We start from the raw sequence: 14631 nt of genomic DNA, 5'->3' as shown, positions 1-14631 counted from the left end.
AAAATAAATCTAACTCCCCTGTCTTCAGAGAAAACACCTCTGTGTTAACTGTCTCACTTCTGAAACAGGCAGGAGGAGCTCCATTATTCCCATCTAATTGCAAACCAACAATGGAAATAGGTAGAACCTCTGATGCTTTTGACCCCCAAAACACAAGATACTCTATTAAATGAAGAAGTGGAAATTTTAGCAAGCAAAACATCATATACGTGCTGAAGAGACCTGTATCTATTTCTGACTACATCTCAGGACTGTCTAAGGATTGCTGTATGAATGCTAATAAGCCATATTATGGTATTTCCTAGTTCAGATCAGTTACATAAGGATTATTCTCTTCACTTAGTTTATAAGGAGATACATGCTTTAAGGAGATATAATATTTCAAATACAATAAAATACTATTAGAATATTGAAATGATGAGCTGGATACAAGGTCCATGATGTTAAAATATTCAGGTTAGAGGACTAAGGGTAAGTTGGAATCTTTAGTAATACAGTTGCTGAAATATCTTGACTATAGATGTGGAGGAAGTCAGAAATTCCCACCTAAGAACTGGTTGCAAAAATCACAAGGAACATGATGCTGCTTGTGTGGCGGATGTAAAATCCCCTAGTGAAGCTAGGTCAGCAGTTATGTATCTTTGCATTGATTATACTATTTCATATGGTTTCTCATAAAGAAGAAAGAGAAATCTTTCAATCTTCTGTAGCTGCCCTTTGAGTAAAGTAAAACTGACAGAGACCAGAAATCAGGCAGAAGCCTGTAAATCAGAATGTAACATACTTCCTCTTTAACACAAACTTCTCTCTGTACTCAAAAAGTAGAAAGTTATGGAAGAGGGATAAGCAATACGCCCTGTGAAAAACTGGGAAGGCTGTTCTGTATGGTATGGTAGTCACCATGACAGCTTCTTCCTTCTCCCTGCTCTGAAGCAGCCAAAGAAGTGAGACAGCATCCTCAGAAGACAACCAGTGGGACCTGCAGAATGGAAAACTCTCCTCACTCTAGCTGCCATTCAACAGGACTGAAGGGGGCGAGAGAGGCTGTAGAAACCGCATAGCATTACTGCATTTCATTGGCTCTTTCAAAAATAATTTAACGTTATTACTGATTTGGTGGAGGGGGAGCAAATTATTACTGATTTATATAGGAGGTAGCCATAGAATCCTGTATGAAAAGATCTGAAATTAGCATATTCCATTAATCACCATGACAGTAACTCAGTAGACAGCGGATTATTGAATCTTCGTTTTGTTCCACTACTCTGTTTCCAGTATAGAGTTTTCCATTTGGTAGTATTGATTATCTAATGATTAAAACTGAATAAGCTGCAAGATGAATCTGGTTCCTATACTTTGAAAAGTCTAGCCAGTTGAAATTGTTGTGACAAGCCAGCTATATTTAAAGATTCCGAGATTACTTTTGGGTTTATTTATTTTATAAGCTCCAAACACATAGTGAATTCCATTTCACTAAAAGAATGACGCTGCTTAAAACTCCCACAGAATTTAGTTAAAATGGCCTTTAGAGATTAGTCCTGAAATTCAAATAAAAAACAGGGGCCTTGGTTAGTAACAATTATTCACTAGAAAAGCATTCAGAACACTGAACAAACAGTCCGACATCACAATAAATAAAACTGAAAATTCTAATAGATTAAAAGGATTTCATCATTTGACAGTCTATACACAGTGTTAGAATTCCTTATATTCAGAAAAATTATCCATAAGTTATTACTTTAAGGGCACTAGGATTTAAATTAAAGTATCAACTAATTTTTTGTCTTTTTTTCTTTGGCTCACAAAGACACTAAAATACCATAAACATTATTTAGAACTTCAATAATATATAAATAGGATACATTACAAATGGAAGAAAATACAAGACAACTCTTCAGCATGGTAAATCTCTGCATATAAATAAGCAAATATTTCATATACCTACAATTCAACAGTTATCTTGTTGCAAAACTATTACATTTAAATCCTTTTACACAAAGTCATTTAACAATAATATACACAATCTACACAAATTAACCTCTAAAAATACAGCAATAATATAACTGTTACAATGACTCTGCTACTATTATCCCCTGATGTGACACTAAAGGGGAAATACAACTATTATACTCAAAGGTGCTGTTAGAGATTGCTGTTTCGTATTTAAGAGAAGCACCAACAACAAGATTTAATACTGTTATACATTTTCGTTAGCTCCTAAGAATCTACATTTTTGAAACATTTCTATATGTCTAATTTTAGCCGGCAGAAAAGTCTGTAGCACATTATCCACATCATTAATTGTTGAAGGAAAAGTTAATTCTCTTAAAGTGGAAAACATGCTGTGGCTTAGATCTAAGTTTATACCCACTTTATATATATGTATGTATATATATATAATTATATATATATTTATTTATACTGTACATATATACTGTGCAGAGCTCTTAATTTGCTATTTTAGGACTCATTAGTTTCCTGCTGGCTACAATAAACAAGACCAACATAAGAGTCAATTGTACTTCAACTTCAAGATAATACATTTTCCCTCAGTAATATGATCTACCAATACATATATGTTTCAGTATCCTACAGTTGTTTTATTTAAGGATGCCTTAGGAGATTGGAACTCACAGAAAGAGAATTTCCTTAAAACATGTTCTGCAGAACTGGGTTTAAAAATTATCCAGCACTGGAAAACAGTGAATTAGAGAAATAAACAATTCAATCAATGTACTACAGCTCCTGCCCCAATCTCTCTATTTCCTCAATGAGGAAGTCAATGTCAGACTTAGTTGCTGCTGGGTTTGAGATGACCATTCGGAAGAAGTTGACTTTATCACCCTGAGGCTGATATCCAACCATCGTAGTACCTGACTCCATCATCAGTGCTTTGATTTTTGGTGCCACCTTTATGATTTAAGAGAGAGAGAGAAGAGTAATTTTTAAAAAAATATTCTTTCTTTTTATATCACATCATTGCTTAGTTTGGAAAAAATACATGGACCGATCATAAAGACACTAGTTCCCATAGAAAGATATGTAACAGAAAAAAACTTGAAAACCTAAATATGTAGGATTGGATATTTAAAGCAAAATTGACAATGAAAACATCCATCTTTTTGATTAATAGACTAACAACATCCTAGAGCATTCACTATGTAATAATTTTATATATTAAATGTACATGTCATTTCTTTGTACTGAAGATTTTGTCATGAAGAAATGTGTTCTTTTTATGAAAATCTACTCCAGGACCTCCTTTGTGAGGGTAATGATGTTTTCCATGAGAATATTACATGTTATCAAAGTTATTTTCTTAGAGGAGGGGGACACAACAAAGATGGAAATTTTTCAGTAAGATCTGAAGTTATAAAGAATATTTTCTGTTAGCATAAGATATGGAAACCTCCCAGCAGTTTTGCAGTACTGTGCATTTACCACAGTCTCACTTTCTCACTTTAATTTTCAAGGAATAATAGTCTTAAAATTTGGTATTGAGTGAGCCCAGTTTTTCCATCCAGACCTTCTTTCTCCTGCTCTCTGTCAGCCAAGGGCAAATGTCTGGCTTTTTTACCGTTTTGTAGGATGCTTTATAATGTCTTCTAATGTTGAATAGGGTCATGTCAAACATTTCATCCTTCTTACCAGTCTTACCTATCTTCCTCTTTTCTCTCTTTTTTGGCAATTTCTTTATTTAACACTTCATTGGGTTGACCCAGGATTTTTTATACTCTTCTGTGGTCTTTCCCCACTGTGATGTAGACATAAAATCCTCTACAACACCTCCTAAGTTTACCTATTCTTCTCCCTTCCCAAACATAAAACAAATTGCAACTCACTTTAACAACCAAATTAATTCTTTTGCCTCCTGAGTGCATTTCATTCCATTTTTGTCTGTCTAAAATGCCACTACAAAATTAATGTATTTCACTTCCCTCTAGACCTAAGTATTTTTCCTGGTTCTGCCTCTATGATGTCTTCACTTCCCTCTAATCATTACTGCAAATAAATTTATCCCAAAATTTTCCAAAGGGTATTAATTTTCATTGGAATGCATTAATGCATGACTAACCAAGCACATTTATAATACAAATAAAGACCTGAGAAAGACTGACTGGTTTCCATGTCCTTTACCTGTCCCAGCATTTTCAAATAATTACCCTTCCCTTTCTCTTGCTGATATGCTGTCCTATTCAAACAGGGCTGGGATGCCTTTTTGCCTGCTTTTTAAAGATCTGTAACACTTGGGAGCACAGAAGTGATAATAAAACTAAGAATAACTGGCTATGCTCTGTATCAAGTTCTATAGAAGAAATATGACTTCAGGCTCAGTATAAATAGGAGACAAAGGTGAATGAATATCAAGGTCATGACTAGCAATTGGGAAACTGACGTCCCAGAATCTGGAACAGTTGTCAACACACAGATACGTTATTTTTAATGAGCAGAATACTCTGGGTTGAAATAGGCTACATTTTTGCATTTAACAAAAACCACATACCCTGTGTAATTTTTCTCTTCTCTCATCACAGTCTGGCATGCCCCTGAGACTTGGTGGAATATACCAAAAACACACATTTGTATGCTCTGGCTGCAAAAAGAACCGAATACATACGTCAATAACCAAAATAATGCACCTCAATCATGCGCTAAAGGTTAGTCAGTAGCATACTTTAGCACAGTGTGAAAGATAAAATATACCATTATCTTTCCCAGTTCTGCATGTTAAAACAAAACCAAATGGATTATAGTGATGCTGGTTTCATCTGCTGTCTTGGATTCCCTATACATTGTTCCACTTATAATATTTTAGGGTACTAATGAAGCGCAAATGCTTTCTACCTTCATGCAGTTTTATGAGGAACGGCTTCCAGGATCACAGCAAGGGCAACACAATTTTCCTTTCCTTAGTAAATGGAGACAAAGTATATTTGTTATTCTATCGATCAAGTGCTGTGGCACTACCAACAGAACATACAGCAGTATAGCTCATTCACAGTTATGTATGTTATAACAGGGAATCTCAGCGTGAGAAGATTGTATTAAGGTAGTCTTCATGGCCTAAACTGAGATGTTTTCTGCAGAAAAGCATGAGATAAATCTGACATTTACAGTACAAACCCACATGCATTCAGCAAAAAAACTGCCCAGGTGTCAATAGTCATGTAGTTCTTCAGAAAATAAAAGCAGTTTTGTATAATCGGCTTGAAGAAATGTGAAAAGTGTGAAGGCTGGTTTCAAAGTTCCATATAGATTTGTTTCCTATGCACAGGTTAAAGAAAACTTACCTCCCCTTCGAAAACCATCTCAAATTCTTCTCTGTTTTTGATTTTAGTGTAGAGATATTCTGCCAGCTCCAGGCATTTGTTGATCTGATTTTCAAATCCTACAGTACCCTGGTTTAAAAAGAAAGTATTACCTATGTGATCATTTTTCCTACTCCAATGTGTTTACCTTTTCAGATAGGCTTCACTGTAAAGTGTTTGCTGTCAAAAAAATATTTAGCAGTATTGTTTCTTGTAATTAAAAAATAAAGTTAATCAACACTACAAAAGTGGCTAAATGGGGCCTAACTGTAATCACTCTTTGGTTTTGGTCTTGTTTTAAGAGGATTTAATATGATAACAACAAGGGGGTTTGATATTCTTGATAGATTATTTCAAGCTCTCGGTTTCCCCAGTTTCAAAAAATATTATGAATATTAAGTTATTCAGCTCTTGCTGGAAGACTAGGAACATGGAATAGCAACTCAGTTGAAAGGGTAAGAGTTGGAAAATCATTTATTTCCTTTGAACAGTGTAAGAAATTTGTATTTAAAACAGTCAGCAATCACAAGCCTGCAATATGTTTGCTGAAAGTCATTTGCCTACCCACTGGTCTTTTGTCATATCTGATTTGGTTTTTGTTTTGAAAGATCATGATCTTAGGAAAAGTAGATGAATGTTGAGGATAAATAAAATAGGAAAAAAACAAAAAACAACTTGTGGGTTTTGTTGTTTTGGGTTTTTTTTTGTACATGAATGAAGAAATAAGAAAGACAAGTACACTCCTCAATTACTGCATATGTGGGGTAAGTTCTTTATACTGAATAAAATGACAGAAGGTAAAGTCACAAGAATACCTCTGGACCTAGGCTGTACATTTCTACTATGAGGACAAGAGTATGATCACTCACGATGGCTAATGCTGAAGGAAAAATGTCCATAGCTTCTAATATTGTATTTTCTTAACATTCTTTTAATATAATCATGCAATCTGCTAGAAACAGGTTTTATCTAATACATCAGAGAACTCAGGTCCAAGGAATCTTAATTTGTCTCAAGACCAAACAGGAATCAAAAGTAACTAATTTCCAGATAAATTTAAATTCCAGATATACAGATCAACTATATATTATTTTTATATAATCACATCCATGACTATCTTACTTCTGAATTTTAAATATGACTCATATCCATTATGGTTTCCACTGTATTTTTTTTAATTTATTGTGAAGTGTTCTATTTTTTTAGTGTTCTACTTTTTTAGTGATGTCAGTTTAACAGGTGAATGTAACAGCAGAGGTAGAGTCTGCATGTTAGTTTTAACAAAATGTGTTCAGCTGGGAATCAGAAAAACATTCAGTCCGTGCTTTGAATGTGTCTGTAGTCAGTACTTGGTAAATAAGCAACACACTTCAAAGCTGTTAGTCACAGTCTGATTCTAGTGTGTCATAAGCAGTTTCACATTACTGGATTATGGTACCAAAATGATTTATTTTGGAGGAAGAACTGAGCCTGAGCTGAAATGTACTTAGCCTGGTAATCAAACCTATCTGATAACTAAAATAATTGTTACAAGTGTTTTGTGCAGACATGTTATGTTTCTTTTTCTGAAGTACTTTTTAAAATAAAGTATGACATGTCTACAATCTGCTTAGAAGTAACTAAAATTCTGTAACTTTCTTCAGTCTTCAACAGTAAACTAATCCTCATGAAAATATCTTTTATCATCGCAAGTTATTTACTATTGCTGTCTAAATCTCACCCAAAGTGAAAACTATTTTATGATTGTGCATTTTGACATTACATTTAATCTCAGTTTTATAAAAAAAGATTAGTCTGCAGGCAGGTTACCCAACTGAATTCCCATTTTGTCAGCAGAGGAGCAAGAGTAATAGTAGTAAGATGACTGCAGATAAAGAAATAAATATTAAATGTGTTTTCTTGACTACCTGGACATTCATCTTGTGAACACATAAACCTGTATACAAGTCCACGCTTAAATTCAGCCATCCAGCCACACCACAGTAGTACCAGGGAATCAACTCTTAAATCATCAGTTGGGCGAAGCTTCTTAAGAAACAAGCGTTGTCTTCAAAGTTGCTTATAAAATCTAGGCATTGAAAGGTGACGCTCAAAGGACCCTTGTAAATCATCAAGTCTACTCTGCTGCTACTACAAGCAATCTGTCAGAAAATTCAGATAAGAGTGTACAGAATCACAACAAATGACCATTTTGGTTCACTGGTTTTACTATAGGACTCATGTAGTGTCTTAAACTTTCCTCCTAATTTCCAGCTGAATTTATCGGTGGCTAACATTGTTCCACAATTTAAATGGCTCTTTTCTGACTTACTAGTCATATAAATGTGTATTTAGAGATCGTAATTACAAAGGCATTTATCTTAGAAAAAAAGAGTTCAGTTACATGAGACTTATAAATTAAATACTTTTCAGATTTTTGAACCAAACTTTTATTATTTACCTTTGCCTTCCACATCAACCAAAATTTGAAAATGTCCACATGTCGACCACACTGTATTGCCTTGTCTCCAGTGTCATAGGATACATCATACTGTTTGTCTGGCTGGAAGAGATAGCCTGCACACATTTGATTGCAGCCTTGAAGTATACCCTATAATGAAAAACATGTACTTAAAACAAATGGCGTATGTGCATAAGAAAGTGTAATCATTAATGATACATGATAACTGCATTTTGAATATATACAGAAGAATTGTCCCTGAGTAGTCATCTGGTTTTACATACCCACACACCCACACCTGGAAAAACATTCTCAGATTAATACGGATTCTTAGCTTTTGATACTTTGCCCACTTCACTTTGTAAGGCTATGTTTTTAAGACTTCAATTTTTGATGAGTTAAATTACACACTGGAATAAAGCTATGGTCTCTTGTGCAGCTGACAGGGACAGAAAATTATTTTTTAAAAAGAAAGAAAGTGAAGGCTTCAACTTTATATATTGCCCAGCTTTACGACACTCAAAATTGTGATAAATATAAATACAAATGACCTAAACCAGACATTTTTTGCTTACAAATAAGCATGGTCCACAGACCAATAGAAACCTATGGATTATTGGTAAACATCTCTGAAGCAAACACAAAGGAACAAATTCTTGTATGTTACACAGAAGTCTTAAACATGGGACAGTTCTAAAATGGCTTGCATCTCCTCTATACTCTGTTAGTCATTCTTGGAAGCTCAAAGACACTGGTTTATTTAATAAATATAAAAACACCTATCAAAGTTCTCATACAGAGAATAAAATATTTTGCCAAAATCCTGCAACATTGAGCACAATAAGCATGCATGGCACTAAATAACGGCTAGTGTTTATCTCCAATAGATGTCAAAGTGTTTTATAAAGGGAAATAAATGCCTTCAGTTTAGAGATGGGTCATCCTGAAGAGCAATGGCAGACCTAGAGCTGGAACTCACAACTGCTTCATCCCTATGCACAGGGACCACTTTGACTAGCCTCTTCTAGTAGCAATTGACACGACAGAAATTAGTAGACACTAGAATTAGTCTTATCTACAGATGATATGATTTTTTTTATCATCTAAGGAAAATACATATTGCTTAAAAGAATTAAGACTTGAATTGAGAAACTCTCAAAAAACTAAGAGAAAAACAATTGGTTTTTATTCAAGCAGTTTAGACTGTGACTAATTACTAAGACCAAGGGTCTATGTTCAGTATATCATAGAAACAACAGAGCAGATGATCAGATGAAGTATAGTAGCATCGCTCTAGTGTTGCTATTAGAATATGCAAAATAAATCAACAACTAAAGATCTAATAGAGCTTAAAAAAAAAAACACCCCCCCAAAAAAAACACCCACCAAATCAAAACTGAAAAAAAAAATTCCTAAACAATGCAAATCCACACAATTACTCCTTCCAAAATAAGTTTTGAAATTCAATGGATTTTGCACAACCCTCTTAAAAAGTAGGGCTTGATATTTACTTTTTAATTTTATTTTTAACTGCTTAATTATTAAATATAAGGCAGACCTTCTCCCGGACAAGAATGGCAGAACATTGTAACAACACTCCCATCATCTTGTGTGGATTCCAAGTAACTGAGTTGGCTCTGCAAAAAAATTTCACATTCAGATAGGTCTGGAAAACAGAAACTGAACCTGAAGCAATCTTTGCTTTCTGCTTTCAGCTGGAAATATATGGAGTTTTGACCATGATGGTTTCACTAAGGAGATTGTTACTGTCTCAGGTGTCTCACTTCCCAGCTGTACTGTCCAGGAAAGGATCTTTTCATGCATTACTGCTGAAATGTCAGACTTCTGATTAGTTTATATTATTACTAATACCAGTTAATTAGTGTCAGACTGATTAGACTTCATTCCCTGAAGACTCCACTTCTAGAAATAGCACTAATAAAATTAACAAAACCAGTTTGACAGGTTGTATCAATTTAAGGTACTGAGTGGGGGAGGGTCGTGTCAGAAAATTAAGGAAATAATATGAATTTTTGGAGAACACAGCTCTTTACTGAACAGCTGCTGGAAAAGTAGAAAGCAAAGGAAAAGACACTTCTCATGCCTATTCACTTTCCCAGTTAAAGCCACAAGAGGCCTTTTCTGTACTAGCTTGTCAAGCCCATGGTCTGTTAAGAGGCTGTAAAACTTTGCATCACGATCCTACCATTCGGTATGTAAAGCTTAAATCTTTCTAAACACAGTAGATGCATAAGATCACTTAATTTACTAACCAACCAGATGAGATTCTGTATTTTTAACATAATGTCCTAGACAGTTTAATGATGATGCTAAAATAAATGTGCCAACATTGCACATTCATTGACTTCTTCGGCCTAAGTAATTAATTACCAAATGCCCTTTTGATTCACTGTGTGTTCCAGAAAAGGAAAGTGTATAATCATATTTCATAGACTATGCATGTGTTCTTACAATGTGGTTGAAAGAAAATTCAAAGGTACTTCTGCCTCTTCTACACCCTGCTCTCAGAAGACACAGACACAACGACAGTTTCTCTCTTTTGAGCAACACAATGACTCCTCCACCCCTGTTCAAGGACCACTAATTCCATACATTCCAGCTATGATTCCAACCTCTATCTGCACTAGGATAGGCTGCAGCACCCCTCAGCCAAAAGAACAGCACAGTGTGTGCTATACGTGGTGAGTTCACCTCCCCTCTAAAATCTCCTGCTTAGGCAGGGCAATGCAGCAGGTACATAGCTCAGACTTAGGAAGCAATTATCGTTTTGGAAACTTAACTAATAGGTCAAATATAGTAGTGAAGAAACAGGAATTTATGTAAAAGCTCATTTCCTTTTGAGAGCACTATGTTTTCAGTTTCGTGCATTTATTTCACTTTCAGGGTTCCAAACAAAGACAATTCAAGTCGTTTTGGCAAGGAGCATTAGGTTTATTTTAACACGAAAAGGTCACTCTCTGCTCTGCGCAGCCAGCCAGAGGCTATCTACCACAGACCATCCCCGCTCTGCACCGTGGCAGTCTGCTTGTACAGACACCCGCATCTCTGGGCAGACCAAGTCTGGCCTGAGTGTAGGCAGTAGACCCAGCTGAGCCCTGTGACAGGCAATTATGCAGTACAGGTGGGTCCCTTTCCATGTTTGAAGATCTATACAGCTGCCTAGGAAGGAAATAATACCACACTTCATGGCCTGCTGCTTTTTGTATTTGCTTAAGATGATGGTCTTAATCAGCACCCCTGAATTGACCTCAGGTCAAAAGAGGTGTGCCTAACTGCTGCCATCAAAGCTGTGTACCTTAAGGAAGTTGCCATGCTGACCTCATGTTAGACATGTTGCCATAACACAAGTGACTAACAAATTGAACTGGCAGAGGTTTGTATGATTCAGAGTACGCCTGCCACAATGCTGCCCCTGCAACAGAAGGGTCTGCATTGTTTTCCTACCATTCCTTGTGTACATTATTGTTCACCTTGTGCTTGTTTTTCGCTTACTACATGAGATGACCATCACTAGGAAAGTTTGTTTTCCCTAAGGAAAAGCAATGCTCACTGTTTTCATTTTACACCTTTACACATGCCCACGTTCAGTACAGTTGACTTGAGGAAACAGTTTGGTGTTACTGTGAGAGTACATGAGCAGAGCTTGTTTCAAATCTTTTTTTTTTGCTTCCCTGGAAGCTGGCACCTGCAATGATAGGAAAGATCTTATGCTTCTGGTTCTTCATGGCTTGTCTGATTGTTATTCAGACAGGCAGTCTGTTACGATAGAGTGGTTTCAGAGGAAATCTAGAGAAACACACCCATGGGGTTATAAACACTTCTACAGTCTACAGCCTTGTCATCATTGGATATGGGAACAACTGTGCCAAAGACTACACATGGGACTTCTAAGCCTGAATTGTAAGGCCTGGGGCAAGGGAGGAGGGTCACACTCACACTCTGCTTTCACTTCCAATACAAATGCTTTGCCTTTTTAAATTTGGTTCAATTAATTATTTAGGCTGACTTCTGGTCTCAGTGGGCATCTTGGTAACCTGGGTTACTTGCCTGGGGGCAAACATGCACTCTTTTCTGCAGATTTCACTCTGGCCTCTACAAGAGCTTCCTGCTTGTTTTGTGGAATCCCTACCTGGCACCAATTCATACGGCCCTGTGCCCTGCGACACAGTGAGTATCTGTGACTTCATGGCCTCCCTGTAAGTTCCCTCAGTCCTCTGACTGGCACAGTAGAACTGTACCAGTTCGGTGCTATCATAGTCCTTTCCAGCCTCATAGGTACTGTAATTTGCCTAAAAATTGCTGCTAGTTCAGCCTCTATCATGTGTTACTCTCTTTGTTGTACACACATGTATGATTTTGTGTGTGTGTATATATACAAGCAATACAAAAGCAAGCATATATATATATATATAAACCTTCATTTACAGGACACTCATTTTCAAACAGAACATACATGTTATTTTCTGGAAACAACTGCAAACATCTTTCAGGGGAGAATCTCTACCAATTCCCACCATGTCATGAGTTCCTACCACATGTATTCACACTCAAACACCTTCCCTACATTTCAGACACTGTCTAGCTCTCACACTTTTTCCTCAAATTCTCCTTCATCTAATCCTAGACTTATGGCCCTTTCAAAGCTATTCATAGAACAACCTCCCTTCCTTTTTGCCAAGCGATATCCTTGTCCTCCTTCAAATCTGCTGAAAACTTACCTTTCACTCCTCTGTACATCACTGTTTTCTTCTGTAGCATTGTTTCAGTCTTCCTAGTGTGAACCTTCCCCATCTGTCTTGCTTTTGTCTAATTTGGTGTTTAAACTTAATGCAGCAAATTCATCTTTTGGTGAATTTGTGAGGTGACATTTATCTTATGAAAGTACTTTAATAATAGTATTACAAATAAGCATCATGTAGTACCTTTCTATTCCATTTAATTTATGACGATGCTTTCGGGACATTAAGAGTCCACCTCCCCAGGCAGCCTGGAAGAGAGAGAAACAAGAGAAGACTTATTGTTTTGGAAAAGCCTAACACAGAATCATAGAATCACAGAATAGTTAGGGTTGGAAAGGACCTTAAAATCATCTAGTTCCAACCCCCCTGCCATATTTTAATTTACTCAGGATCTAGTAATAAATAAAAATAAACTTTAATTCAGGACAAAACATATGTAAATAAAAATCCTCTTTTGCCTGAATAGCACTTCATTTAGTTACTTACATCTACGTGGAGCCAGAGGTTATATTTTTCACATATATCTGCAATCTCTTGTATTGGATCAAAGGCTCCATATACTGTTGTGCCTGCAGTTGCATTTACAAAAAGGGGAACGTATCCCTACAATAAAAATGAAAACATTAAATACAAAATTCAGCCTCTTTCAGGAAAAAGAATAAATGTGAAACACTTGTATCCCATTTTCCAGCCTAAAAGTGCTTTTCTTCCCATGTGAAAGTTAAATATAAGCAACAGTAGAAACTAACAAGTTGTATATGTGGTAGAAAAAATCTCTGGGTTTATTGTACTGTAACATCACAAAATTAACCAGTCAGAAGGTAAAGAATATTATTTTGTCTAATTTCCTTCAGTAAGAAGATTCAAACATTTCAGTAGAAGACCAGGAATAGTCAAGAAAAGTTGAGATTTTACAGTCATAAAAAGGAAAATTAATTGTGATATGCAAGTTGTGATTTGAAGGCTTGAAATTATTCCTTTAGCCTTTATCTAATAAACAGAACAAATCAAAACAAAGCAGTCCAAACCAAAAGCAATAAATGCGGAACTATCTGATCCATGTGAGGCAATTTTGAATTAGATTAAATAAATGTGAACTGCAATTTCATAGAGTGCCCAAATGTAAAGAAGTTAAGAAATAAAATAATAGTAACCTTGACCGCTCTAACTTTGGTGGGTTTACACAAAATTAAAGGATTTTACATTGCATCAATTAAGGAATTAACAATAATGTCTCAATAAAAATAAACTTACTGGCTATATTTTACTAACCCTGCAACCTCATACTTGAAATCTATGGGCATTTTTAGGACTTCAATAGAGTCTTTCATGATTTTGGCTAAACTTTAAAGTTTGGGTAAAAGTAGGTTTAGTTTCATGTTTAGTTTTGTTAGTTTTCATACTTTTTTTTATATGTTTCCATACAAAGTTATTTCTAGAAGTCAGAAATACAGATGTGGCTCAAGAGTTTAAAATATGTTGGTTTTACACAGCAAATGGAAACCTTAGCAAGACATACAGATAGTTCCCTAATCAATATGTGATGTATAATTAAGCAGCTAAAAATATTACTATAATATTTATATCATTGTAATTTTCGCTTTTAATGTTAACCTTGAACCTTCAAAGGAAGAAGTACTTTTACTAAGCCAGGCATTTAAGCACTGGTTTTTAAAGCCACAAACCTTTTGTTTTGCTTCCAAAATTTTTGCTTCCAAATCAGCTGGTATTATTTTGCCTCTGTAATGATTACAGAAAGAGAAAGATAAAGAGAATTAAAGACTGCATATAGAAATACTAGCTGCAGTTGAAATAATTTTATAGTATTTTCTCAACAGGCCATTAGCGACTTGGCATACTGTACTGAATCAGTTCTTAAGCCCACTACAACAAATTTAACAGATGAACACATTTAATGTATCAAAACCTTAGCATTCATCCTACCTTTCATTGCATTTTATCAAAATCACATTGTCCGTTCCAAATCCAAGTGCAGCTCCGGCTTTCTTTATTGAGTAGTGACTCTGCAGCAAAACATACACACATTTAATAGAGTGGTTGTTTAATGATGAAGTATCTTCACAAGACACAGCAATAAATTAAGAATTAGCAGTGTATGAAA

At 35.5% G+C, this 14631-nt stretch overlaps 1 protein-coding gene across 1 annotated transcript in view; it reads right to left on the bottom strand.

Annotated features, from left to right (window-relative positions):
• Positions 1-309: 309 nt before the first annotated feature.
• The window catches only part of GAD1 (glutamate decarboxylase 1), a 32280-nt gene continuing 17958 nt past the window's right edge, over positions 310-14631 (bottom strand). Inside the window, exons 9-17 of the mRNA XM_057423740.1 lie at positions 14454-14533; positions 14195-14249; positions 12996-13112; positions 12693-12757; positions 9308-9386; positions 7750-7899; positions 5292-5399; positions 4505-4594; positions 310-2910 (exon numbers count right to left, since the gene is read on the bottom strand). Of these exons, the coding sequence (XP_057279723.1) occupies positions 2737-2910; positions 4505-4594; positions 5292-5399; positions 7750-7899; positions 9308-9386; positions 12693-12757; positions 12996-13112; positions 14195-14249; positions 14454-14533 (918 nt within the window). The 3' untranslated portion in view covers positions 310-2736. The remainder of the gene's footprint in view (positions 2911-4504; positions 4595-5291; positions 5400-7749; positions 7900-9307; positions 9387-12692; positions 12758-12995; positions 13113-14194; positions 14250-14453; positions 14534-14631) is intronic.

Source organism: Pezoporus wallicus, unplaced genomic scaffold (genome assembly GCF_028554395.1).
Source record: "Pezoporus wallicus isolate ANWC-B61680 ecotype Strahan unplaced genomic scaffold, APGP_CSIRO_Pwel_v1 contig_1181, whole genome shotgun sequence".
NCBI lineage: Eukaryota > Metazoa > Chordata > Aves > Psittaciformes > Psittacidae > Pezoporus > Pezoporus wallicus.
This window is presented reverse-complemented; position numbering and strand designations above follow the sequence as displayed.